This window comes from Myotis yumanensis, unplaced genomic scaffold (assembly GCF_028538775.1).
Source record: "Myotis yumanensis isolate MYYU_CA2020_CCGP unplaced genomic scaffold, mMyoYum1.0.hap1 SCAF_3, whole genome shotgun sequence".
Lineage (NCBI taxonomy): Eukaryota > Metazoa > Chordata > Mammalia > Chiroptera > Vespertilionidae > Myotis > Myotis yumanensis.
The window spans coordinates 163,952,210-163,978,198 of NW_027223754.1; the positions used below are offsets into that span (position 1 = coordinate 163,952,210).

At 46.0% G+C, this 25,989-nt stretch overlaps 1 protein-coding gene across 4 annotated transcripts; it reads left to right on the forward strand.

Annotated features, from left to right (window-relative positions):
* The first annotated feature begins 1,827 nt into the window (after positions 1-1,827).
* Positions 1,828-24,857, forward strand: CSRNP2 (cysteine and serine rich nuclear protein 2). Of its 4 annotated transcripts, none has more exons than XM_070410224.1 (5): positions 1,828-8,454; positions 16,140-16,376; positions 17,448-17,707; positions 20,711-21,007; positions 22,980-24,857. In XM_070410224.1, exons 2-5 carry the CDS (start codon positions 16,226-16,228, stop codon positions 23,898-23,900), a joined length of 1,629 nt encoding a protein of 542 aa, XP_070266325.1. In that variant the 5' UTR covers positions 1,828-8,454; positions 16,140-16,225; the 3' UTR covers positions 23,901-24,857. The 4 variants fall into 4 exon arrangements, with proteins under 4 accessions (XP_070266325.1, XP_070266323.1, XP_070266324.1 ...); XM_070410222.1 differs by lacking the exon at positions 1,828-8,454 and adding an exon at positions 11,552-11,740; XM_070410223.1 differs by lacking the exon at positions 1,828-8,454 and adding an exon at positions 12,142-16,045.
* The last annotated feature ends 1,132 nt before the right edge of the window (positions 24,858-25,989 follow it).

Below are 25,989 nucleotides of genomic sequence, written 5' to 3' on the forward strand. Positions count from 1 at the left end.
CTAAATCTGAATCTGTGACTCTTGTTTACTGCAAATGATACATAGAATTCTATTAATATATTTACTATAAATTTACACTTACTAATTTTTACTTGGAGTTAGGGTGTTTTTTTAGAGTAGTCTTCAAATTTATAGGAATGAATTCATACAAGTTTGTAATCACAGATCCTTAAGTTGTCCATAAAATCTCTTAGGTTTTCTTTAGCTCCAGAAAATATTTGTAGTGCCAATCCTATATAATAATCCTATATAATAAAAGCCTACTATGCTAAGTGTCTGGTCGTCCGGTCAACCAATCAAAGCATAATATGCTAATGATATGCTAAGGCCACTCAACCACTCACTGTGATGTGCACTGACCACCAGGGGGCAGACAGTTGACCGGTTGACCAGTCGCTATGATGTGCATTGACCACCAGGTGGCAGACGCTCCAACTGGTAGGTTAGCTTACAGCTGGGGTCTGGCCGATAGGGACTGAGTGAGACAGGCCAGACATGCCCTGGAGCCCTCCCATGGTCCCTCCCCAGCTGTCCAACCTCCCACATCCCTCCTCAGCCCCGATAGTGCACTGGTAGGGTCCCTCAGCCTGGCCTGCGCCCTCTCGCAATCTGGGACGCCTCCGGGGATGTTGGAGAGCTGGCTTCAGCCTGATCCCACAAGCCTGGCCGAGGGATCCCACTGGTGCATGAATTTATGCACTGGGCCTCTAGTACTATATAATTGGTAAGAATTGGTATTGTGATTATTCACCTTCTTTAAAAATGGCATCTGTTCACTGTTTATCCTTTCTATTAAATCAAAATTTGAAACTATCTTTTTCATTATGAAAGTTATGCACAAAGTGATAAATTCAAACAATAAAGAATAATATAACTTACTATTTAATCTAGTTCCATTCCACAGAGGTCATCATTTTTAAAAAGTACCCCTCCATAGCTCTCTCTCTCTTTTTCTCTCTGCTCTCCCCCACACACAAATACTCAGATGGGTTCATGTAATAGCTAATAGTCTGCAATTTGCTTTTTGAATTTATGTAACACATCTTGAACATAGTTCTATATTAGAATTTATAGTTCCATATCATTCTTTTAAAAAAATTGCCATTCCCATGTTCTGGCAGGTGTGGCTCAATTGTTTGGTGCATCCTCCCATATACTGAAAGGTTGTGATTGGGTTCCCAGTCAGGGCTCATACCTGGGTTGTGGTTTGATCCCCAGTTAGGGTGCATACAGTAGGCAACCAATTGATGTTGAACCCTCAACTCTTTGGTCCGAGGGCTGACACTCTACCACTGAGCCATTCCGGCCAAGGGGCATTGTCAGAATTTTTTTGCATGTATCTCTCAGATATATTCCTAGAAGTCAAATTTGCTGGATTTTACCTTTTAAACAATGTGACAGTTGATATTTAAAATAGTTTAGTGTTTCTGTTAGAGTGAGGGCATATGAGAAGAGAATGCTTAGATTTTAGGCCCTCCTGAGAATAGAATAGCATCCTATTTGATTTAACATTGTCTGTTCTGTTCCCTTGAAGTGTAATAGGTTCCATCTAGAAGAATCTGCTGTATAAAGACTTGGTAGTTAAAAGGGAGTTATCCTATCTAATAAAAGAACAATATGCAAATTGACCATCACTCCAACACGCAAGATGGCCACCTCCATGTGGTCAAAGATGGCTGCCACAAGATGGCCAGCAGGGGAGGGCAGTTGGGAGGGATCAGGCCTGCAAGGGAGGGCAGTTAGGGGCAATCAGGCCTGCAGGGGAGGGCAGTTAGGGGCAACCAGGCTAGCAGGGGAGGACAGTTAAGGGTGACTAGGCTGGCAAGGGAGGGCAGTTAGGGGTGACCAGGCCTGCAGGGGAGGGCAGTTAGGGGTGACCAGGCCAGCAGGGAAGGGCAGTTAGGGGCAATAGGGCCGGCAGGGGAGCAGTTAGGCGACGATCAGGCTGGCAGGGGAGTGATTAGGGGGTGATCAGGCTGGCAGGGAGAAGCAGTTAGGGGTAATCAGGCAGGCAGGCAGGCAGGCAGGCAAGCGGTTGGGAGCCAGCAGCCCTGGATTGTGAGAGGGATGTCCGACTGCCCGTTTAGGCTTGACATCCCTTGAGGGGTCCCAGATTGGAGAGGGTGCAGGCTGGGCTGAGGGACATACCCCACCCCTCTGTGCATGAATTTCGTGCACGGGGCCTCTAGTTGGGAAATAAAAAAGAAAGAGCTATTCGCAGGTCTCTAAGAATTGAGTACTAGTCACTACATGAAATGTATCTAGTAAGTGATAAGACTTTGTCCAGTATTATGGCCCAATAAGAATGTTTGCCCACATAAATGATTTCTTTAAGAAGTCATTGAAAAGGAGGAGAAATGGGAATGGCCATATTGTCAGGAAAGAAATTATAGTACAGTGACTACAAGACCACTAGAGTCTGAAAGACCTGAGAAAGAGGTCCACATGAACGGCAGACCTTGTCATCCCTGGAAGTCAGGCACTCACAGGCACTGGGTATGTTGTGAGGAGTAGGTCATGATCTCACCACTGTGAGTGGGAGGAGTGTTGGGGGCTTGGCAAGTGGGGAAAGTTTGGCATATGGAACTAACTATTCTAATTTATGCCAATTGGAGTGCCCTGAAACCCTTTGTATCTCCCAGTATTCTTTGTATAGGGTTGCTGCAGAGATTTGGGATGTTTTGCAAACTACTGTGAAGGACTGGAGCTTCTGCATTCAGTTTTGAAAGTAACACAAATTTGGGGTACAAATATTTGAAGTCAGGACTGAGGTTCTCCCTCTCATTGTAGCTTTTTTCTCTGGCCAGTAGTTTACAATCCCATAGAGCTTGGGACTAGAGAGCTGAAGTTGAGCCATTTTGTCATTTTTCTGAATCGTTAGTTGGTTTCCTTGGCCATGAGTGGTTCCTTTATAGGAATTTGATATGTTATGGCCTCTACTGGTCTGTTATGAGAACTCCAGAACCTCATCGGGAATGTCACAAATGCCCCACCTAGCTGCATCATTTATACAGGGTGGGGCAAAAGTAAGTCTACAGTTGTTTGTATGGAAACTAATACGATAATTAATAAGTAATAATATAAGAATAAACTTTGTTGCCGAAACCGGTTTGGCTCAGTGGATAGAGCGTCGGCCTGCGGACTGAAAGGTCCCAGGTTCGATTCCGGTCAAGGGCATGTACCTGGGTTGCGGGCACATCCCCAGTAGGAGATGTGCAGGAGGCAGCTGGTCGATGTTCCTCTCTCATCGATGTTTCTAACTCTCTATCTCTCTCTCCCTTCCTCTCTGTAAAAAATCAATAAAATATATTAAAAAAAAAAAGAAGAAACTTTGTTTTGAGTACTCACAACTGTAAATCTACTTGTGCCCCACCCTGTATACTAATTCATTTTGAGTAATCCTGTGTCATTCTTCTCCTCTTAAAAATGCTCTGTTTTCTTAGTTGTAGGCTAAGGCTTTTCTACAAGAATATTTATGTTTAGCTTGTGATTAAATTTTTGTCTCATTATATGAACTCCATGGCTTAAATGAGGAAGAATTTACTCATTTACTATATAATGGATCTGTTGTAGGCAGTGAGAATGGTACCAGGTGCTAGATCGGTGGGGTCAGACCAAATCTGGGTTCAGCAACCTCTGTACCTGAATTCTGGCTAGGAAAGAATTCAGAGCCAAGACTCAAACTGTAAGAGAACTTATATTTATCACAGAGGTGGGAGTAATTCCTAGAAGTAATGGGATTAGGAAACAAATTATAGAGGTAAAGGAAGGTCCTTTGGAGTTTGGGAGTGAGGAAGGTAATGGTAACGTGCCTGGGGGCCAGAGCGGGGGAAGGGAAGGCATGCCTGCTTCCGGACAGGAGAGGCGCTAGGTCCTCTGTCCTAAGGGTTTTAAGGGTGGAGATTTTAGGGGAGGGTCCCAGGAAAAGTTCTCAATAGAATATTCAGCAGTTTTCCAGGTGTGTCCTTTCAAGGTTGTGGTCTCCAATGATTGATTGGAGGGCACCAGGGAAGGGTCATTCTTCAATGCAGCTGGTCTGGAGGTCAGCTGTAGCTGGTTTTGTTTCTTTTCTGGGCCTGGAGCTGAAATACAGCTGAAGCCTACGTGTTATTTCTAGGGAGGAAAGGTAGGGGGTCAAACCCACATGGCCAGCAATATGCTAGGGCAGTGGTCGGCAAACTCATTAGTCAACAGAGCCAAATATCAACAGTAAAACGATTGAAATTTCTTTTGAGAGCCAAATTTTTTAAACTTGAACTATATAGGTAGGTACATTGTTATTAACTTAATTAGGGTACTCCTAAGGCTTAGGAAGAGCCACTCTCAAGGGGCCAAAGAGCCGCATGTGGCTCACGAGCTGCAGTTTGCCAACCACGGTGCTAGGGGAGTAAAAGAAAGGCCATCTTGGGGGCCAGGTTGCACCCTACAATTGTCCTTTGCTAGGTACTTGGGGCTTTTCCACCCTGGTGACCTTTTGAACCTGGCCCATCATCCTTGCTCTGCTCACGTCTGTCTAGCTGCCTACCAAAGAATGAACTGGAAGAGATGGCTTATGTGATGTGAGATTAAATCCATCAGTACCTTTTTTTTCTGTATTAATACACTGGAGGCCCGGTGCACAAAATTGGTGCACTCGGGCTCCCCGCACCCCCCTGCTGAATGCACCAATTTCGTGCACCAGGCCTCTAGTGTATTAATAATGCACAGTCCAGGAGCCCTCAGGGGATGTCCTAAGCCAGCAATCAGACATCCTTAGCACTGCCGTAGAGGCAGGAAAGGCTCCTGCCACCGCCGCTGCACTCGCCAGCCATGAGCCTGGCTCAGGGCTTCTGGCTGAGCAGCACTCTCCCCGTGGGAGTGCACTGACCACCAGGAGGTATCTCCTGTGTTGAGCGTCTGCCCCCTGGTGGTCAGCGCATGTCATAGCAACTGGTTGACTGGTCACCGTCTGCCCCCTGGTGGTCAGTGCATGTCATAGCAACTGGTTGACTGGTCTACCGTCTGCCCCCTGGTGGTCAGTGCATGTCATAGCAACTGGTTGACTGGTCACCGTCTGCCCCCTGGTGGTCAGTGCATGTCATAGCAAGCGGTTGAGTGGCCTTAGCATATCATTAGCATATTATGCTTTGATTGGTTGAACAGATAGCATATTAGGTTTTTATTATATAGGATTATTTCTTCTCTTTTATTGTTTGCTTCTTTTAATGACTATATTTTACCTTTGACTTTAAACTTCCATCTATTTTCAGGTTCTTTTTCTTTTTTCAACTTTCCTATTCACTTCCAGATCTCTTCTGTGTTGTTCCTTATGAACATAGGCCTATTCAACAAGTTACCTTGAAAACTGCAACTAACATTTGTCTTCTAAAATTCAGAGATTTAATTTATATATGAATTAAAATTTTCAATTGGATTAATGTCAACTATAAGGGAACTTGCTATTTAAAAATATTAGTGTATTATTTATTGTATTATACTATTTTGTATTGCATGGGGTCTTTTGGGGGGGTATCTTTTGGGACATGAGTAATAACCCATTTATCAGGTGAATCTATGTTTTCATATATTTGCTTAAGATGAGGTGCACATTCCTTTTGTTGTTGTTGTTGTTAATCCTCACCCGAGGATATTTTTTTTTTTTCTTTTTCTTTTTTTTTTTTTAGCGAGTGGAAGGGAGAAGGAGAGACATAGAGAGAGAAACAGCGAAGTGAGAGACACATCTATTGGTTGCTTCTGGCATGCCCAGACTAGGGGCGGGATTGAGCCTGCAACTGACATACGTGCCTTGACCAGAATCGAACCCGAAACCCTTCAGTCCACAGTCCAATGCTTTATCCTCTGAGCCAAACCAGCTAGGACACACTCCTTTTTTAATCACTGAAGATTACCGTTTTCTTTTTATATATATATTTTATTGATTTTTTACAGAGAGGAAGGAAGAGGGATAGAGAGTTAGAAACATCGATAAGAGAGAAACATCGATCAGCTGCCTCCTGCACACTCCCCACTGAGGATGCGCTTACGACCAAGGTACATGCCCTTGACCGGAATCGAACCCGGGACCCTTGAGTCTGCAGGCCGATGCTCTATCCATTGAGCCAAACTGGTTATGGCAAGATTCCCGTTTTCTTTCTGAGTTCTAATGTCTGATTTTTCATTTAAGGATTTAGTTAATAACTTTCCTGTTTTGTTTTTTAGACATCTTCACAACTTTGCTTCAGACTTTCCTTCACCTCCTTTAGGCTTATTAAACTTGCCCTCTCTAAACTCATCACCCCTGTACTCTCCCCCCTCAAACTCGGTTGTTACTTTGCTTTTTAAAAATGATTGATTGATGTTAGAAAGAGAGAAAGGGAGAGAGAGAAATAGCTTTTTGTTGTTCCACTTAATTTTGCATTCATTGGTTGCTTCTTGTATGTGTCCTGACTAGAGATTAAACCTTGGCAGATTGGGACAGTACTCTAAGGCTAACGAACTGAGCTAGCCAGCCGGGGCCTGCTTGTTTAAGAGGGTGTCTATGTGTGTTATACACATAGATAGATCAACCTGTGTATGTCCTTTTTGAAATCTTTGACAAAACTCACAGAGCTTCTTAGTTTATGCTTTTAAATTGCTGTGGCCCTTTTCCCCACATTTGCACATACAGATCTCCTTTGGTTCATGTGGGATTAGTCACAAACAGATGTCTGTCCCTCTAGGTCTGGATTACAATGAACTGTAAATTAGTAAAAGTGGCATACAACTTCAGGGCTAACTCTACAAGTCTCTGTCAGTGTAAAAACAAATACAAGGCCTTAGCTTTTTATTTTAACTTTTTCTTTCTATGAAACTCAACACAGTATCCTCTGACCTATTAGCTTTCACCTCCCCCCCCTCCCAAGAGTATATTCTTGTGTATATTTCAGTGGTAAACAGTAGTCCATACAGTATTTACTTTGGTGTCAGATAATCCTCTGTTCAAATCCCAGATCGTGCTCTTCCTGGATGTGCTTTGGACAATAAAATATCTTAAACCTCAGCTTTCTAATCTTAAAAAAGATAATATTTCATTGGGTTGTTGATAGTTTATTTTATACTTCATACACTTATTCAGTTGCTCAACATAAGAAACATTCCCAGCCCTAGCCGGTTTGGCTCAATGTATAGAGCATCGGCCTGTGGACTGAAGGATCCCAGGTTCGATTCCCGTCAAGGGCACATGCCTAGGTTGCGGGCTCGATCTCCAGTAGAGGGCAGCCAGGAGGCAGTCAGTCAATGATTCCCTCTCATCATTGATGTTTCTCTCTCTCTCTCCCTCTCCCTTTCTCTCTGAAATCAATAAAAAAATATTAATATTAGGATATTAATGTTTATTGCATGTAAATGGCTAATTATTTTGTATTATATATATAATATATGTATATATTAAAGAAAAAGAAACACTCAATCCTATCAAGAATTTTTGTGAGTTTATTAGAGCCAAACTATCAACAATTCCCTGGAAAGCAAAACCTCAACGGATTAAGATAATACTCCAGAGAATGTCAGTTACACTTTTCTTAAAATATATTTTTATTGATTTCAGAGAGGAAGGGAGAAAAAGAGAGAGGATCATTGATTGGCTGCCTCCTGCATGCCCTCTACTGGGGACTGAGCCCACAACCCAAGCATGTGCCCTGACCAGGAATCGAACCGTGATTTCCTGGTTCATAGGTTGATGCTCAACCACTGAGCCAAGCTAGTCATGGGAGAAAGGCAGTTTTGCATCTTATTTTATACATTACAATCAGAAGATGCAAGTGGGTTACATGAAGTTCATTGGTGATAGATTAGGGAGGTAGGAGAAAGCAAAGCCAGGAAGCCTCTGGGATTGAATGAAAAGTAAAATGATAGACACATCTTATACCTAGGACCTAGGTGGATACAGGATAGTTAACACTTAACAATTACATGGTAACAATAACAATGAGAGGATTTATGGTCTCCACCAGGGTGGTTGGCTGTGCCCTGGGGGGTCTGGAATGAAAGGGAGTTACCCTGACATTCCAAAGGAATGTTCTGGCAGACACAGACGCATCAGAGAGAGGCAGGCTTACATAAGATAAAGGCTGACTTTTGTCAGGGAAGTTTCTAGCCTAGGACATGACTACCTGCCATAGACTGCTTTTAGTTAAAAAGTTTTAATTTCACCCTGACTGGTTTGGCTTAGTGGATAGAGCGTTGGCCTGCGGACTCAAGGGTCCCAGGTTCGATTCCCGTCAAGGGCATGTACCTTGGTTGCGAGCACATCCCCAGTAGGGGGTGTGCAAGAGGCAGCTGATCGATGTTTCTAACTCTCTATCCCTCTCCCTTCCTCTCTGTAAAAAAAAAAAAAAAAAAAAAAAAAAAAAGTTTTAATTTCAGACCATCTTTTGTGATTATTTTAGGTCTCTGAGTTTGCAAAGCCACCACGAAGGCCTTTCCTGGGCTCGTCAGGTTAGCACGTGGCTCCTTTTCTTCTACAACATGTACACATAACTGTAAGGCAATTGTGTAAACACTGGTCCGGACCTAAATCTAACCTTTGGTTTTCATTGGTGGCTGCTGTTCTTTTTGTTGTTGTTGGCTGCTGCTCTTGATAGTATGTCTTTTCTACCTAATTCTGCTTTGACTTTTTGTTCCCCAAACAAACCATCCCTGATTTGTGCATTCTGAGCTGGCTCCTACAGACAGAGCAGCATGGTCTAAGACAAAGCAGTAACATTTAGAGTTGGATGTCCAAGGTGTTGTTTACATATTAATAATATTAGCATTTCTTTTCACTTTTCTTTGTAGTTTCTAATCTACTGCACTTGAGCTTCCTGGTCATTTGACCCCCATAGGCCCTGCTTAGGCTGGAGGCAGAATTGCAGTTATGAGCCAACTGGCACCACTGAGGTAATTTTAGCTAGTGATTCTATCAAGACAATGAAATGCTGAATAAGTAACCTGTGATAAATGGTTGTGATGTTTGTTAGAGGTTTGGATGATTTTTTTTAAATGTCTTGTAGTTTTTATTGATTTTTTTTTTTTTTTTTAGAGGGAGAGAGAGAGAGAGAGAGAGAGAGAGAGAGAGAGAGAGACATCATCTGGCTGCCTCCTGCATGCACCCCTACCAGGGATTGATCCTGAAACCTGGGCAGTGCCCTGAGGGAGAACCGGACTCACCACCCTGTTTCACAGACACTCCAACCAACTGAACCACACCCAGCAGGGCTCAGATGATATTTTGACTGATTTAGAGCTTATTGCCAAACTGGATTTTGCTATCTTTTTATTTTTATTTTTTAAAATATATTTTTATTGATTTCAGAGAGGAAGGAAGAGGGAGAGAGAGATAGAAACATCAACGATGAGAGGGAACCATTGATCAGCTGCCTCCTGCACGCCCACTACTGGGGATCCAGCCCACAACCCAGGCACATGCCCTTGACCGGAATCGAACCTGGGACCCTTCAGTTTGCAGGCCAACACTCTATCCACTGAGCCAAACCGGTCACGGCCTGCTATCTTTTTAAAAAATATATTTTTTATTGATTTCAGAGAGGAAGGAAGAGGGAAAGAGGATAGAAACACCAATGATGAGAGAGAATCATTGATTGGTTGCCTCCTGCACATCCCCCCCTGGGGACTGAGCCGGCAATCTGGGCATGTGTCCTGACCATGACCTCTTGGTTCATAGGTCGACACTCAACCACTCAGCCATGCAGGCCTGGATTCTGCTATCTTAAAGAATAAGCTAACTTTGCTGTGGCTGTCATGTAGTTTGGTGTCATTAAATAACAAAGCTTTGGCACTGCGGCTGATGGTATCCAGATAAAGTTCCATGACTACTCCTACTCTGGATGTGTAGGCATAGGGGATCTTTTTTAGCCTATCCACATGACTTTTAGACTGTTTTGTTTTGTTTTGTTACTTAGCCCATTGATTCACAGAGTGATCGGGGGCCTTCTCTTCCTTTTTGTCTTCTGTGTCCAGAAAAAATAGAATCATGAACATTTACACAGCACTGACTGTGCTTGTAAACATTTTATACTACAAACATTAACTAATCTTCACAAAACCCTACAAGACACCTACTGTGGTCTCCATTCTGCAGATGAAGGAGCTATGGCGCAGGGAAGTTATGTACGTTGTTAAGGGTCACACTACTAGTGAGTGGAGGAGTTGGGGGTTATATTCAGGCCATCTGGCTCCAGGACCAAATGTTATATCACACCTACATTTTGGCAGATAGGGAATTGATCAATACATGGTACCCTAAGGACTGCTTTTTTGGGATCTGCTGCTGTTTCATTTTGTAGTGTTGTTTCCTAGCCTCTTGGAGTCTCCTGTCACCTAGGGGCGAGGAATGGAATTCTTGGCATTCTTTTCCAAGCCACCCTAGCCTCTATCTAGATCTGGCTCCCTAGTTCTTGGTTGTAGTGCAAAGTTTGGCTTTGGAATCAGCCTAACCTGAGTTTAAATCCTGCCATCTCTCAACCCAATAAATATCCAATAAATACATACTGAGCTCCTAAATGCCAAATACCAGGCTTTGTACTGGACGCTGACCATATAATAAACAAAACAATTCCTTGCTCGCATGGAATTTAGAAAAGCGAGAGAAGACTGAAAAACATAAACATCTGTCAGGTGTTAAATGCTAAGAAGAAATATAAGGCAAGGGGAAAGAGACTAAGGGGAAACACCGCTTTAGAAATAATGGTTAGAACAGGTCTCTGATACGGGACATTTGACCAAATATTAAGTGAGGTGGTATGGCCAGCTGGTGAAAAGAGTGTTCCAGGCAAAAGGCCTTGAGATGAGAGCATGATTGTCCAGTTGAAGGAACTGCAAGGAGGCCAGTGGGCCAGTATTAATAGCAGAGTAAGGGAGAGGAAACGGAGAAGGTAACAGGATGATTAGGATGGGTTTGATATGGGGGAGGAGGGAGGTCAAGGATGCACCCATCTCTTGCAGGGCATTGTAGGTCAAGTTGGAGACATGTATTATTCTGAATGAGACAGGCAACCACGGCAGGGTGTCCTTGGCAAACATAATTTTGAAAGAAAACAAATCAACCCGTCAATACATATCGAGGTAACTCAATATACTGCTTGTATTTTCTTCCCCCTACCCTGGGCAGGCTGCAGCATGTCCTGCTGCTTAAGACTAAGATGTCCCATGAGCGAGCTACGGGTTTCTTGCTGTTTTGTAGGCATGGGAGTGTGGCTACGGGAACCCGTGTCGTCACTGCAAATTTGCAGCTGGGCGCCGGCCCGCCCCAAAACGCTGCATTGGCGCCAAACGCGCGCTTCCCGGGTCTGCGGCAGCAGAGACCGCCTCGCCAGCCAGTTAGCACGAGTTTTGGCTTCGGCCGGTCCCTGCCTCCAACTCCCAGCATGCCGGTGGGCGTGGGGCCTGCACGTAGACTCCATTTCCCAGCCTGCCCCGGGGCCCGGTCGGACGTGCCGGCGCCTATAAGAGGCAGAGCGCTGGGGCCGGAGCCTATTGTTAGCCGGAGCCGGGTCGGTTCTGGGCGGCTGCTGCCGGGGGCGCCCGAGTTGCCGGAGCCGTCCGCCCTCTGCTGCCTGCGGGTCGCCCTGCCCACCCGCCCTCCCTCCCGGTCCTGCTGGCCGGGGAGCTCCCGGCCGTGGTCGCGGTCCCAGGACTGGCACTCTCCTCCCTCCTCGCCATCGGGCTAGGGCGGCGGCGGGGGCGGCGGAGACCATCGCGGGAGGAGGCGGCTGCGGCGGGGCCGGTAATGGGCCTGGGGGTGCGGGGCGGAGGGTGCCGCCTCGTCCTTTCTCGGGATCGGCCCTCGGGCGGCGGTGGAGGAGTGGTCAGCCCGGAGCCCCGCGGATGGAGGGGTCAGAGAGGAGGGAGGCTCCCGGCCGGGGGGCGGGGGCCGAGGCGCGGCTGGAAGGGGAGCTGAGGGAGAGGCGTGGGAGACCTCGGCGCGGGGATCGCGGCCGGGCTGCGGGGGCCGCTCTGGGAGCCGAGGGGCGGCCTGGGAGCCGGCACGATTGCGGACGAGGGCTGAGTTGGGAATGGAGTGGAGATGATGCAGGATGGAGGGGAGCAAAGGAAGGGGAGGGGGCAGGGGAAATGTGGGAGGAGTGGCTGGGAATTGGTGAGTAGCGGCAGGAAGGGATGGGAGGCGGGTAGGGGCTGCAGAAGATCAGAATGAGCGGGAAGGTGAGCAGTCGGGGAGAAATGCCCGGGAGCTGGCGGGTTCGGCGAGGGTGTCCATTAGGGGAACTGGTCACTTGACATGTCCTTTGAGCTCAGGTTCCTGATGTGGCTCCCGTTTTTCTGGCGTTGGGTGGGAAAGCGAAAGCATCCCCTGCCCCGGTTGCTAGCTTGACCTCCTTCACAGGCCCAAGCACGCAGCGGGCTGCCGTTCATCCCTGTTAGGGCCATGGCCTTGATGCATCGTTTTCAGGGAGTTTAGAGGGGCGTTGTGACACGCCGAGCTTTCCTCAGGATCAGATGTTAGCAGTCATCCCCGAGAGACACAGTGTCCCCCTGTCTTTCAGTTCAAGGTAAAGCCGTGGTTGATTCACATTTCCCTTTTCTGTACTGACTTTCCATCTTGCAAATCTCCAAAGCCGGGGGGATGCTGGCCGTACCAGAGCTGTAAGTGAGGGGCCATCTTTGAGAGGTAGTGCTCCCTCCAACATCATGTTCCAGCTCTTCCTCCACATGATGGTGGTTAGACATGGAGAGCCGCCTCCAACCTTGTGTAGGTCAGGTCGGTAAACACCAGGGAGTGGAGGAGGGGGACTTCCTTGAAATGCCTAGTGTAAAGGATGTTTTCACTTGAGTTCCTTAAAGATTCATGATCCTGGTAATCACAAGGACACACACACCCACACAATTCATAGTGTTTGAGAATTAACCGGAATATATTGTGAAAGGAGAAATAGGACAGGTCATCTTACTCAGGTTTGTAACACTGAGCAAGCCTTCCTTCCTCTACCCTCGCTACAGATGGCAGCCCTGATGATCTTACTGGAGGTTTGGGTCCCTTGACCTTTAGCAGAAGGTTGGGTTCCAGTTGAGCGGAGAGGCTTTCTCCTGTGAGATGTATCTTGTCTTCTTTTCTTTTTTTAATTCATTTAAGAGAGAGGCTTAAAATACCTAAACTTTGCAAATATATTCTGCATCCACAAAATTTGGCGGGGGTCCCTTTTGCTAGTCTCATATTCTGGTTTTAAAGGAATCCTCATAGGCCTGGAAAGGCTTAGATCTAGTGCTAAAGTGCACATACGCTGTAGTTCTATTTTGTTTAGTGCCAGCCTAATAGCTTCTACGTTCTGTGGAAACCTCTGGGAAATGTTCAGCCTGAAACACTTGAGAAGAGACTGTAAAGCATGTAGCCAGAAAGTGTCAGTTGACCTTTCATTTCACTGGCATTTTAAAGCTTTTATAGAGGTTTGCATTGTTTTCTCAAAAGCATTTGTTGTTTGAGTTGCTCATTTTGACAGGTAACTGTCAATTATTGCCTGCATTGCTAGTCTCACCTTGATTATTTCTGCATGGGCTTAAGTGCTGGGAGCATAACTTATAAGTGTTTCTCTTGAGCACACACATTGGTCCTCTGCCAGTTGAGAGGTGGGAATGGCTGGTTTCTAATTGTGGTTTGAAAGGAGGTTGATTTGATAAATTCGAAAATGTGGAACCTATTCTAGTTGTAAAGCAAAAGCTCTCCTGGTTTATTCTTGGTACCCAGTGAACATCTTTATCTAACAAGTTAAGTTCACACCAGAGAGCTGGGCAAGGAGACCTGGACTGAAATTTAAACTTACATTGGTTGTCAGGGCAGAATCGACGGAGTTATTTTAATAATGGAGTTAATGTCAGAGAACATGATGCTAACAGACCCTGTGTAGGGTGAAGAGGACTAGTATGCATGCTATTTACACATATAGCCATAGATTATTCTCAGGCATTTTAAGGAAAATATTTTTCTCTTGGGTTTCACATCTTTTTATTTTTCTTCCTTATCTACCTTTTGTCATTGCCCAGAAATCGGCATTCCAGGAGTGGAAGGGGAAAGACATAGGTAAAAGGGTGAAGGAGAATGGAGTGAGCAGCCAGCAGTCCTCGCTGCACCAGTGCGCACAAACATTAACCTAACAGAAATGACACTGCTAAGGGCAGCGGGGTGAAGTCAGTGGAGAATTTTGATGGTAAAGAGGATTTGGGTCCTAGCCAATTTGGTTCAGTGGTTAGAGTGTCGGCCCTGGGACTGAAGGGTCGTGGCTTGATTCTAGTCAAGGGCATGGACCTCGGTTGTAGGCTCCACCAATTGATATGTCTCACATCGATGTTCTCTCTCCCCCTTCCTTCCACTCTCTCTAAGAATCAATGGAAAAAATACCTTCGGGTGAGAATTAACAACAACAAAAAAGATTTGGCCCATACCCAATGTCACTCAGGGCTTAAAGAGAAATATTCAAAGGGAATCCACGCTGCCAGAAGCGAAGGGGACCCCCAGGAAAGAACCAGAAGTGCATGTCATAAATCCTGGAATAATTCCAGGCTGAAGAGAAGGCCAGATTTATTTCAGGAATGTGCTTGTCTGAGACCTATATGGCTGATGTTTCTTAAGTCCATCTTGTGACTTAAAAAGGCAGGTTTTTAAATTAAATCTGGATAGATCTGGTTGACTATATAGAACTTACCCAAGAGCAGGCAAATTGCTTCCAAGAGACACAATCCAGAAAAGCAGCCCTGTAGCAGGCATCTCTTGACACCACACAGTATATTCTGGGTAGCTGCTCTGCAGTAATGCAGCCCTGTCTTTCTGGGCAGTGTTGTTATTCCTGCTGCATAATTAGCAACTAGTGAGATCATAGTCTGGGGAGATTCTGGCATTACTGAGGCAAAGCAGGGAGGCTTCGTATCGACACATGTGGCCCTGGCCCTGACAGCATTTCTGTCGAGCAGATTCATATCCTTGGGAACTAAAGTCCAAAGACAGAGGAGATTTGTATCCCAGACTCCTTGGTTGGGTGACAGCTTGTTGAAGACACTGCCTGCCATATTGATGTAACCAGAGTAAATTGTCATTTCTTTTGCTATTTGTTTTCCCTTTGCTGGTTTCTTTACAGAGGGCAAAGGTGGTCAGGCTAAGTTTTCCTTGCACAGAGGAGGACGATAGACCAGCGGAACCCTATTTTATGGAGCAGTATGAGATTGGGAAGGATTCTGGGGTTTGAAGCCAGTGGAGATGCTAATCTGCAGTCCATTCTTTAGAACCAAAGTTGACCTTTCTAGGAGCCTGGAGAGACATTTTATACTTGTGAAGATCTGGGTAAAGTGTTTCCTTGGCTGCTGATGTACTTTGAAATTGAGAGCCTAGAGCAGTATTTCCCAAAGTGTTTTCCAAGAATCATTTATTTGCCCCCTAAAATACTCTGGAAAACAAAGGGCCCCATATTCAGGTGTGCGGAAACATTGTGTTGTGTTTTCTCCCACCCTTCCCCATGCTCATTAGCATGTTAAAAGCCTCTAAGAGGTTCTCCCATAAACAGTTTTCTAAACTGTTTTGACACAGCAGTCCTATTTTCATGCAAAAACTATTAATATCCGCCCTAGCTGGTTTCTCTCAGTGATTGGGGCTTTGGCTCTGGACCTGAGTTCCTGGTTTGATTCTGGTCAGGGGCACGTACCTTGGTTGCTTGAATTAGTTTATTTCCTATATCTACTTTGGGAAATGCCAGGCTGTATCTTCACCAGGAAAAATAATTGATCTAGTCTAGATTTAGGCACAGCCTAATTCTGCTTTTGGTGCCTCGTACCTCCCGGCCCTTGGAGCTCTCTCCTGTGTGATCCGGAGAGCAGCTCCTGTTATCCCCAGCTAATGAAGCCTAAGCCCAGACGGCTTGGAACCAAAGGCCTTCACTCCACTGGGAAAGGTGCTGCGGTTACTCATCTCATTACGCTGAGGGTGACTGAGACTGAAAGGGCTGAAGGGAAACAAAAGTAGGAGAACGTTGGCCAGAATCAGTAGAGAAATGACCTAATCTGGAGAAAGCAGACATCGGTGCTAGCTCAGGTGCTTTCTCTCTTCAGTCGGAGACCTTTACTCACAGGCTTGGGAGGGGTCTGTGTGAGGACAGGAATGCTGATGCCTCTTTTCCCCTGGGCAGAATCCTCATGCACCTGGCTGCCTGGTGGTGAACAGGGGCTTTGGGGCCAACGCGGTGGCCTCCCCAAGGAAACCCCTTTGAAACCAATGGATGCATTCACGGGCTCGGGTCTCAAGAGGAAGTTTGATGATGTGGATGTGGGCTCATCAGTGTCCAACTCCGATGATGAGATCTCCAGCAGTGACAGCGCCGACAGCTGCGACAGCCTCAATCCTCCTACGACTGCCAGCTTCACACGTGAGTGGGCCACTCCCTGTGTACACCCATGTCCCCAAGCATCAGAGCCCATTGCAGCTCTTGAGAGACACTTCTTCTAACCAGCTTGGGGATTTCCCCTGAATCATAATCTTCCCCACTCTTAGGCTCCGCCTTGCTCCAATATCGTAGACTTCAGTCTGATTTATTCCAGCTGATTTTACTTGTGCTTGGTTTTTGGGTCCCCGGGGTGGGGTGGATTACATTGAAGGAGGAGAGGAGTCCAGGATTTACCCTTCCCCACCGAGTCCAATAGGGTTCTGTGATATTGTAGCTCTATCAGGACATAAACCCTTATAGCCTGAACAACTGGGGCAACTCCAGGTTTCTTAATTCTTCTGCCCCAATTAGTTTCTTGGAAAGAACTTTTGATACTATAGATCAGGGGTTGCCAGTGGACCAAATCTGGCTCACTGCCTGCTTTTGTAAATAAAGTTTTATTGGAACACAGCCACACCCATTGTCTGTTATTGCCTTCATGCTACAATGACAGAGTTGAGTAGTTGCAACAGAGCCCTGATGACCTGCAAAACAAAATACATACTTCCTGGCCCTTTACAGAAATTTGCTCTTCCATTATACAACACTATGTAATAGAATTTTCTGTTATGGAAAAACTGTTCTATATCTGCACTGTCTGCAGCGATTAGCCACACATGGCTATTGAGCACTTGAAATGAGATTAGTGTAACTGAGGAGCTGAATTGTAAATGTTATTTCATTTTAATTATATTTAAACTGACACATGTAGCTGCTGTGTTGAACAGTGAAGCTATACAGGTTGTTTTATCCTGAGAAGATTACCTAGAGATCCTCTTCCCAACTGATGTCTAAAAATAGACTTTGTGGTCTGCTTGGGTGAAGTCAGCACTGTGGACCAGCTGATGCTCAGAGTCCTTCCCAACTGTGCATTTATGATTTGAAAATTAGAACTATCTCTAGGTACAGGGAGCACCTTTGGAGAAGAGTTGAGAGCCTAGATGGATGAGAAAGAGTAAGGTCCCCAAACAGGCCATCTCTGGGTTAATAAAATGCTCTGTGTTCCCTTCTCAGCCACCTCCATCCTGAAGCGGCAGAAGCAGCTACGGAGGAAGAATGTACGCTTTGACCAAGTGACTGTGTACTACTTTGCCCGGCGCCAGGGTTTCACCAGTGTGCCCAGCCAGGGTGGTAGCTCTTTGGGCATGGCCCAGCGTCATAACTCTGTACGCAGCTACACGCTCTGTGAGTTTGCTCAAGAGCAGGAGGTGAACCATCGAGAGATTCTTCGTGAGCACCTGAAGGAAGAGAAACTCCACGCCAAGAAGATGAAGGTGCCTAGGGGACCTGGGGCTGGTACTTCCCATGTGCCAGTATAAAGTGGGAAACCATCTAGGTCCATTTATTTATTTATTTATTCATTTCCTAATATCTTTTTTTCCTGTTGCCCTTCCTTGGCCTGTAGATTCCAGATCTTTCTAGTGAAAGGCTCAGATATGGATGGAATCAGATCTCAGTCTAAGACCCTTCTTTTTGTGTCTGGTGTGGTGTCTACCAGAGATAGCAAAATGGCTTCTCTAGAATTTCCTGCCTTTGCCAACCTCAGGAAATTTTTTGATTTTTTGATTTTTTAAATATATTTTTATTGATTTCAGAGAGGGAGAGAGAGAGAGAGAAACATCAGTGATGAGAGAGAATCATTGATCAGCTGCCTCCTGCATGCCCCCCACTGGGGATCGAGCCCGCAACCCGGGCATGTGCCCTTGACTGGAATTGAACCCGGGACCCTTTGGTCCATAGGCTGACACTTAAAGTCTTAAAATGTGAATGAAGACATTCAAGCTTGCCACCCCCAGAACCTGTGGACGCACAATGTTTCAATGTCTTATCAGATGAATACCTGTTGCCCTCATGCACAGGGCAGGTTTGGGATCTTTTGTATTGTCTGAAAGGATCTTGCTATTTCTGTAACCCCCATCACCTCTAGGTGATAGTCTTTCGGACATAAGCAACAGCATTACCAAATAGTTATTTCAATTTGCATAGCACTGTGTCTGCCACTGATGCTGCACCAGCTCAAGTATAGGAGGAGAGCAGGCCTGGAAGAAGGCCCATCTTAGATTGCTGTCTTAGCACTGCTGGGTACTCCACAGCCATAGTTTCCACCAGTCTGCAAAAATTTCCCCCAGAGTTCCTAGTTCCAAATTTGGAGAACACTGTTTTAGGCCTGGCCAAGTTTCTTGCAGACCCGTATTGAAATAGGTGGCTGCATTATTGCCAAGGTTGTGGGTGAAATCCTAATGAGACACACTTCAGTGTGGTAGGGTTGGAGAACTGGTGGCAGAGGATGTAGGTTAACTGGATGTCATTGCTTTCTTCCTTTGAGAATTCCGTGTCTACTTTCCTCAACTACTCCTAAAGCTGTACACCTGTTCTTCTAACTAGAATGACATTCAGGCTTCCCTCTCTGTGTCTGAGGAATTCTATCACTGACACCATCACCTCCCTGCCGCTATAGCAGCAGCTGGGCAAATAAACACTGTTCTCATCGTGTGCAATGAAGGCTTTCTTCTCTTTCCCCAAGAAGAATCCCTCTCCTAAATCTGATAGAGGAATGATCTGTCAAAACATAACATCCTATGGCCTCCCTAGTAGGAGGTCTAGAGACAAATTGAAGGCTTGAGGTATGGGGTTCCAACTTCCTAGCAGATATAGTGAACACCAGCAATGATGGCATCTAAGCCATCTATCCATATCAAGAAAAAAACCCTTACTTTGCCCTTCCCAAGTCCAGTTTATTCTTTTCTTAGAAATTTTTCTTATCTTTAGCATTCTATAGGGGAGGCAGTTGGTCTCAAAAATATATATTCTGTATCTCCCATATACCATCTAATATTTATTTTCCTTTTGGGCTGCCACCAAAAAGAAAGAAAAAAGCTGCTGGTGCCTGGCCGGTGTGGCTCAGTTGGTCGAGTGTGGTCCCGTGCATGGAAAGGTTGCCTGTTTGATTCACGGTCAAGGCACATGCCCAGGTTGCCGATTCAGATCCCAGTCAGGGTGTGTATGGGAGCCAGCTGGTTGATGTTTCTCTCCCTCTCGCTCTAAAATCAATTAAAAAAAAAAAAAGCTGCTTTTCATCTGCAGCTTTAGTTACCAATAATTTTTCTAATACTTCCATTACTTTTTTTTTTGCCTTTTATCCATATGGAATTCATTATGAATAGTATGAATTGGGAATCTAACCTTATTTTTTTCCAAAAGACTAGTCTCTTGTCCCAATGCCATTTAATTATTAGAAGGCTCTTTGTCAGTGATAAGAAATGTCACCCCTGTCATGACATATTAAATTCTTACATCTACATGGGTTTCTTTCTATTGCATCTGTAATCTCTTTCCTTTGAGAGGATAGCAGCAGTGAGGGTGATTAGGAAGCCAGCCCTGGTGAAACAGACAGGAGCAGCCGAAGGCCTGCGGAAAGGCCCTTGTGGTTGGCCTGCTGGTACAGAAATCATAGAGTAAGGAGTCTTCGGAAGCACCACTTTCTCTCCTCATTTTTGCTGCCCACAACCAACCAACCAACAAACAGCGTGTCGCTTATTCCCCAGGTGTGTTGCGTCACATCTCTCCTAGGAGTTGAGTTGCTCCTTTACCAGCACTGCCCTGTGGCTGTCTGATGAAATAAGCCCAACCCTCCAGTAGCTGGCTTTCATCCTGCCAGCAGCTTCCAGAGCCCTGGGGATTATGAGGCCTCATTTTCTTTACTGGAATTCTCTAGTGAGTTCTCAGTCACATCCAGCTATGGATTGTCTTTACCCTGTCCTTCCACTAAGAGTCCCTTTCCTGGCTGGCTGTCCCTCTTGGCCCAGAGAACCAAGCTCTGCCTGGATTACATATTGCACCCCACCTCACATACAACTTTTCTTTGAAATCAAATAAAAATGATTAGAGAAAGAAAGCAAGGGCTTACAAGCCATTAATAATTTGCTTATATTTTTCTCCTTCCAATAAAATGCAACTCTCCTGGGTATGAATAGGTAAGTTTTCACATTGAGAATTTAGGTTCATTGACAAAGATCTGGTAGCCTTGTACTACATTTTAATGAAATCTACTTCCCAAAATGTGGTTTTGAGTCCTTTAGGGGGTGCAAATTGAAGGGTGTTTGCAAGCTTATCTATACACCAGGGAACATCCAACCATTAATACACCACATGTGCTGTGGCTACTGTATGAGCATGGGTGCACAAAGTTGTTGGACCATGCTACTCCAGAGGCTCCCGGTGCGGAGGCTCATGCTGGTACCGCTGTAGGCTAACCTCTCCTTCCTGTCTCTCGGCAGCTGACCAAGAATGGGACAGTGGAGTCAGTGGAGGCCGATGGCCTGACACTGGATGATGTTTCTGATGAAGACATCGATGTGGAAAATGTGGAGGTGGACGATTACTTCTTCCTACAGCCTCTGCCTACCAAACGGCGACGGGCCCTGCTAAGGGCTTCTGGGGTCCACCGCATTGATGCCGAAGAGAAGCAAGAACTTCGAGCCATCCGCCTGTCACGGGAAGAGTGTGGGTGTGATTGTCGGCTGTACTGTGACCCAGAAGCGTGTGCCTGTAGCCAAGCTGGGATTAAATGCCAGGTCAGTCCAAATCAGGCCTGAGATGGTGTACCTGCACTAGAGTCAGGGTGTGTGGCGTGGGTGCCAATGAACCTGGAAGGCTACCCATCAAAGGGTGGCTTCTCTGTGACTGAACACTCCCCAGTTCCACAGCCCTCCTCCACCAGCCAAGGAAACCAGCATGACAGGATTCAGGCTGGGAGGCCTGTCATCTTGTCTGTGTTTTATACCTTGGGGCTGATAAACAGCTGTCAGCAAATGTTCCTAGTAAGTTAACACTTAGTAGCCGTTTCCTAAATATTGATTGGTTTCTTGAGATAAAAGGAAGCAGAAACATGAGGTAGGCCTTTAGATTTTATCTTGCAAACACTTATTCACAGTGCCTTGTCTCCACTTCTTTAAAAATCAAAATAGTTCTTGGATGCTGTCATTCAGGATCACATTGGGCCTGGCAGAGCTTAAATTCCTAGTGTCCATAAAGAAAGCATCATTCCCTCAGCCGGCCCATCGTCTCCCAGCTGGCCCGTTGATGGACAGCTTGGAAGACACATTCAATTAAAAACAGCAGTACCATCCCAAAGATTGGAAGGTATATGGGACGTGGATGCTGAGTCCTTGTAGTTGAACTTCTGACCAACCTTTTCTTTCTGGATCTAGCCACATACTGCTTGTCAAACTGAAGTCCCATAATGAATCCATCTATGATCCACAGACCTGAGGACAGCCCTGATAATTAGACTGTTCCTAAGTGAAATGGAGAGTTCTTTAGGTTGACATTATAGAAGACATTGTATATTTGTACATAGCAGCTTACTCGTGTTTTAATTTTATTTTTGCTATTTTCCCCCCTTTTGGGGATCCGAAAGAGAAAAGGAAGTAGAGAGCATCTCCTTTCTAGATGGTCTTGTTCTGTAACTTAGTTGTCTTGGTAACTTCTTCAGAAACAAACTGGTCAACCATCAGGAAAAATGAAGCTGGTCATGAAAAGCTGGCTGTTATTTTGTTAGGGGTCCTTTTGCTTAGTTTCCTGAGAATGCATTTCTTTGGACTAGCTGGGACTTCTCCTCCCTTCCCATGCCTGTCATCACAGAAAACAAGAGGCTTAGGCCCCAGCATTTTGTTTTCTCAGTAAACCAGGTAAGTCTGGAAAAGTCTTTGAGGCACGTAAATTTCTTCTGCTCTGAGACGTGTTGGCATTTAGAGAGGCATCTCTGGACTTTTGAACTTGGAAGGGCCCTTTGATATAATATTTGTCTACTTTTTGTTTAGAAGAGAAAACAAAGCCCTAGTCAGTGGTGGCGAACCTTTTGAGCTCGGCGTGTCAGCATTTTGAAAAACCCTAACTTAACTCTGGTGCCGTGTCACATATAGAAATTTTTTGATATTTGCAACCATAGTAAAACAAAGATGTATATTTTTGATATTTATTTTATATGTTTAAATGCCTTTTAACAAAGAAAAATCACCCAAAAAAATGAGTTCGCGTGTCACCTCTGACACACGTGTCATAGGTTCGCCATCACTGCCCTAGAGAGAGAAGCGAGGCTGCACTGGAAACACAAGTAGTCTGATAACTACCCTCTGTGCTGTGCTGTGCGCTAGCTCACGCTGCATTTTGTTTTGAATTGGCTGTCTCTTTTGTTTTTTCTTTAAAATACATTTTATTGATTTTTACAGAGAGGAAGGGAGAGGGAGAGAGTGTTAGAAACATGGATGATGGATGAGACAGAAACATCCATCAGCTGCCTTCTGCACGCCCCCTACTGGGGATCGAGCCTGCAACCAAGGTACTCGCCCTTGACCAGAATCCAACCCAGGACCCTTCAGTCCACAGGCCGACGCTCTATCCACTGAGCCAAACCAATTAGGGCTGGCTGTGTCTCTTGTAAGAAGACCACAAATCCCACCTGCTTGTTTTGCCAGCTAAAGTCTCCTGTCGCCATTGTTAAACTGATGGTCTCCTCTTGCCTCAACCTCCTTGTCCTCTTCTCAGGTGGATCGCATGTCCTTTCCATGTGGCTGCTCCCGGGATGGCTGTGGGAACATGGCTGGGCGCATTGAATTTAATCCAATCAGAGTTCGGACTCATTACCTCCACACCATCATGAAGCTGGAGCTGGAGAGCAAGCGACAGGTGAGCCGCCCACCCGCCCCAGATGAGGAGCCCTCACCCACCGCCAGCTGCAGCCTGACAGGAGCCCAGGGCTCTGAGACACAGGACTTCCAGGAGTTCATTGCTGAGAATGAGACTGCAGTGATGCACCTACAGAGTGCGGAGGAACTGGAGCGGCTCAAGGCAGAGGAAGACTCCAGTGTCTCTAGTGCCAGCGTGGACTCCAGCATAGAGAGCCTGGGCGTGTGTATCCTGGAGGAGCCCCTGGCTGTTCCTGAAGAGCTGTGCCCAGGCCTGACGGCTCCCATTCTCATCCAGGCTCAGCTGACCCCAGGCTCCTCCGTCCTGTGTTTTGCTGAGAATGCGGACCACCCAACTGCCTCAGCAGCGACCAGCCCATCCTACTTGAACAGCGGGCCCCTGGTCTATTACCAGGTGGAGCAGAGGCCAGTCCTGGGGGTGAAAGGAGAGCCTAGTCCAGGAGAAGCCCCACCCTCTCTCCCCAAGGAGAAGGATCTCAATGTCTTCTCTGTCCCTGTTACCTCACTGGTGGCTTGTAGCCCCACAGACCCAGCCCTGTGCCAACCAGAGGCAGGGAAAGCATCCACTCTAGAAGCACTGGTGCCCGAAGATTGTATCCCTGAGGAGCGGGAGAATGAAGACTTTCGCCCCTCGTGGTCGCCCTCAAACCTCCCCTTCGGCACGGACAGCGAAGAGGGCTGTGTGGTGGAGAAGACCCCACAGCCCGGCGAGGACCGGCCCCCTGAAGATTCGCCCCTGGACCTCCCTCTGGCAGTGTGATGCGGGCATGCAGATTCTGCCTCTTACCCGTTCTCTATTTATTCCCTTATTTTATCTAGCACCATTTCAGAAAACTATAGAAGCAGCTGCTGCTCCCATGTTATTTTATTGGGGTCTTTGGGGGGGCGGGTGGGAAAGGATTGTTTATACAGTATTTTTTAAAGGTAAACAGAACCAAGGAGACCAGCCCCAGCTTGGTCTGGGGACAGTCTTGGGGCAGAGAAGGCCACATAGTGCTGAATGCTGTTTTCTGGGCCATTGGAACAAAGAACTAGGATCTCATAGACACTAGGTAACTCAAGCAGCTATTCTTTTCACAGGGATCAGGATACATAATTTGAACAGCACGGCAAAGCCCCTCTCCTAAGCTCCAGGCGGATACAAGCTCCTTTTTCTCGGTGGTTACTGATAGCCCATTTTGGTGTGTTACACAGTTGGAAATGTCACCTGGAGAGGAGGGGGGAGAAGGGTCTCCACTTCTGTACAAAACCTCCAGGATTTTAAAAAATTTAACCTGCCTTCCCTAGCCCCCTATTTGGTAAATAAGTTAATATTTGACATGTTTGGTGTTCTCTGACCTGTTCCCCACACTGGGGATTCCTGGTCTGTAACTTGAATTGTTTCTTTCTCATGTTCTTAGGTACTAGAGTTTAACTTGTCTGTCTCTCCACCCGCCCCCCCCCTCCCCCCCCCCGCCCCGTCACACACACACACACACACACCCCTCCTTCCTTTCAAGAAAAAGAGCTATATTGGCTGGGGATGTGGTATAAAGAGCCCGTGTCTTTGTGCGTCTGACACTAGCTCTGTCGGGCAGCTCTAGGCTGAGCTCACACGTCCCATGGGAGGCATATGGAGCGTTAAGTGTGTCCAAAGGAGGCAGCAGGAAGTTTGCTGTCTGGAAAGATGAGGACTTGGTGCCATGCTTACTGTCACCCAGGTGTTTCCCCCCCCCCCCCCCCCCCCCCCCTTTGGGGAGATTTGAGCTTTAAAGGAATATAGGATGTGGCATTGTAAGGTCACCAGGTTTTTTTGTTTTTTGCTTCTATATCCTTGGTGGTCCTTGGACATACAGGGTTGGAGAGTTCTTATACTATTCAAGAATTGCAAATATTAGACCGCTCCATCTTGGTATCTGAAAATTAGAAGTCAAATCAATTGCTAAATGCTACATATAACTCCCAGGTTCCAAGAAGTCAAGTTCTGATGATAAAGCTTTGAGGTCTGTAGAGCAGGACTCCAGTTCAGTTCTTGCCTCCATCTGGGGACGCCATTCCTTTCCCTCTCATGTCCACCTATGTTCCTGGATGTGCTCCATTGACCACCACTGAATTCACTAGCAAAGTTGTCTCTGTCTCTGTTTTAAAGTGGCGGCAGCAGGAAACAAGCACCCTGGCATCCCTTACACCATGCTTTGCTTCTGGTATGGTTTATCAACCAGGAAAGAACAAAGTGAAAATGGTTTTGGTGGGGGAGATAACTATTCCTACTTATCTCCATCATAAAGCCTTTTCTTGTGGGATATCATAGCCCTGGTGTCTTAAAGCAACCTTCATGTGTATCAGTAGCATTTTACCTATAAAATCGCTAAACTGAGCCTACTAGGCCTTTTACTTAACAGATAGATCTTTTAACCCACTCTTCCTCCCGTTGGTGTTTTGCAGGGTTTGGAGAGTTCTTCAGTATATAGGTCCTTAGCACTCTCCATCCTCGAGCCTCACAAGACAGAGTTGAGAGTCTTAGGTACTGAGATCTAGATGCTGTCCCAAGCTGAGCTGCTGCACTCCCTTAGACTGGTCCCCTCAAATACAAGACTGAAGCTTAATTGGGAATAGGACTCAATGGAGAAGAATCTTTCTGAAAGTTTGTGCTGAAAGGGGAGGGTGAGCATTCCTCCTTAGGAAGAATTCCTAATCTAGGAAGTGATTCCAGGTGCTCAATAAGAGACACATTATTAGCCTTTGGGATCAAAACAAGAATTTGAATCTATTAAACTCATTGCCAACCCCCAAAATAATGATTTTCTGAATAAACCAGTTTCTTAATCTAAATCCTACATTAACCCTACAATTCTGATTCACACTGATCC

Excerpts from the sequence above, each read along its gene's own strand:
- CSRNP2 (XM_070410221.1), top strand. The coding sequence starts at position 16,112 with ATGCTGATGCCTCTTTTCCCCTGGGCAGAATCCTCATGCACCTGGCTG. Across the intron at positions 16,377-17,447 it reads TACGACTGCCAGCTTCACAC|CCACCTCCATCCTGAAGCGG; the intron begins GTGAGTGGGCCA and ends TTCCCTTCTCAG. Across the intron at positions 17,708-20,710 it reads TCCACGCCAAGAAGATGAAG|CTGACCAAGAATGGGACAGT; the intron begins GTGCCTAGGGGA and ends GTCTCTCGGCAG.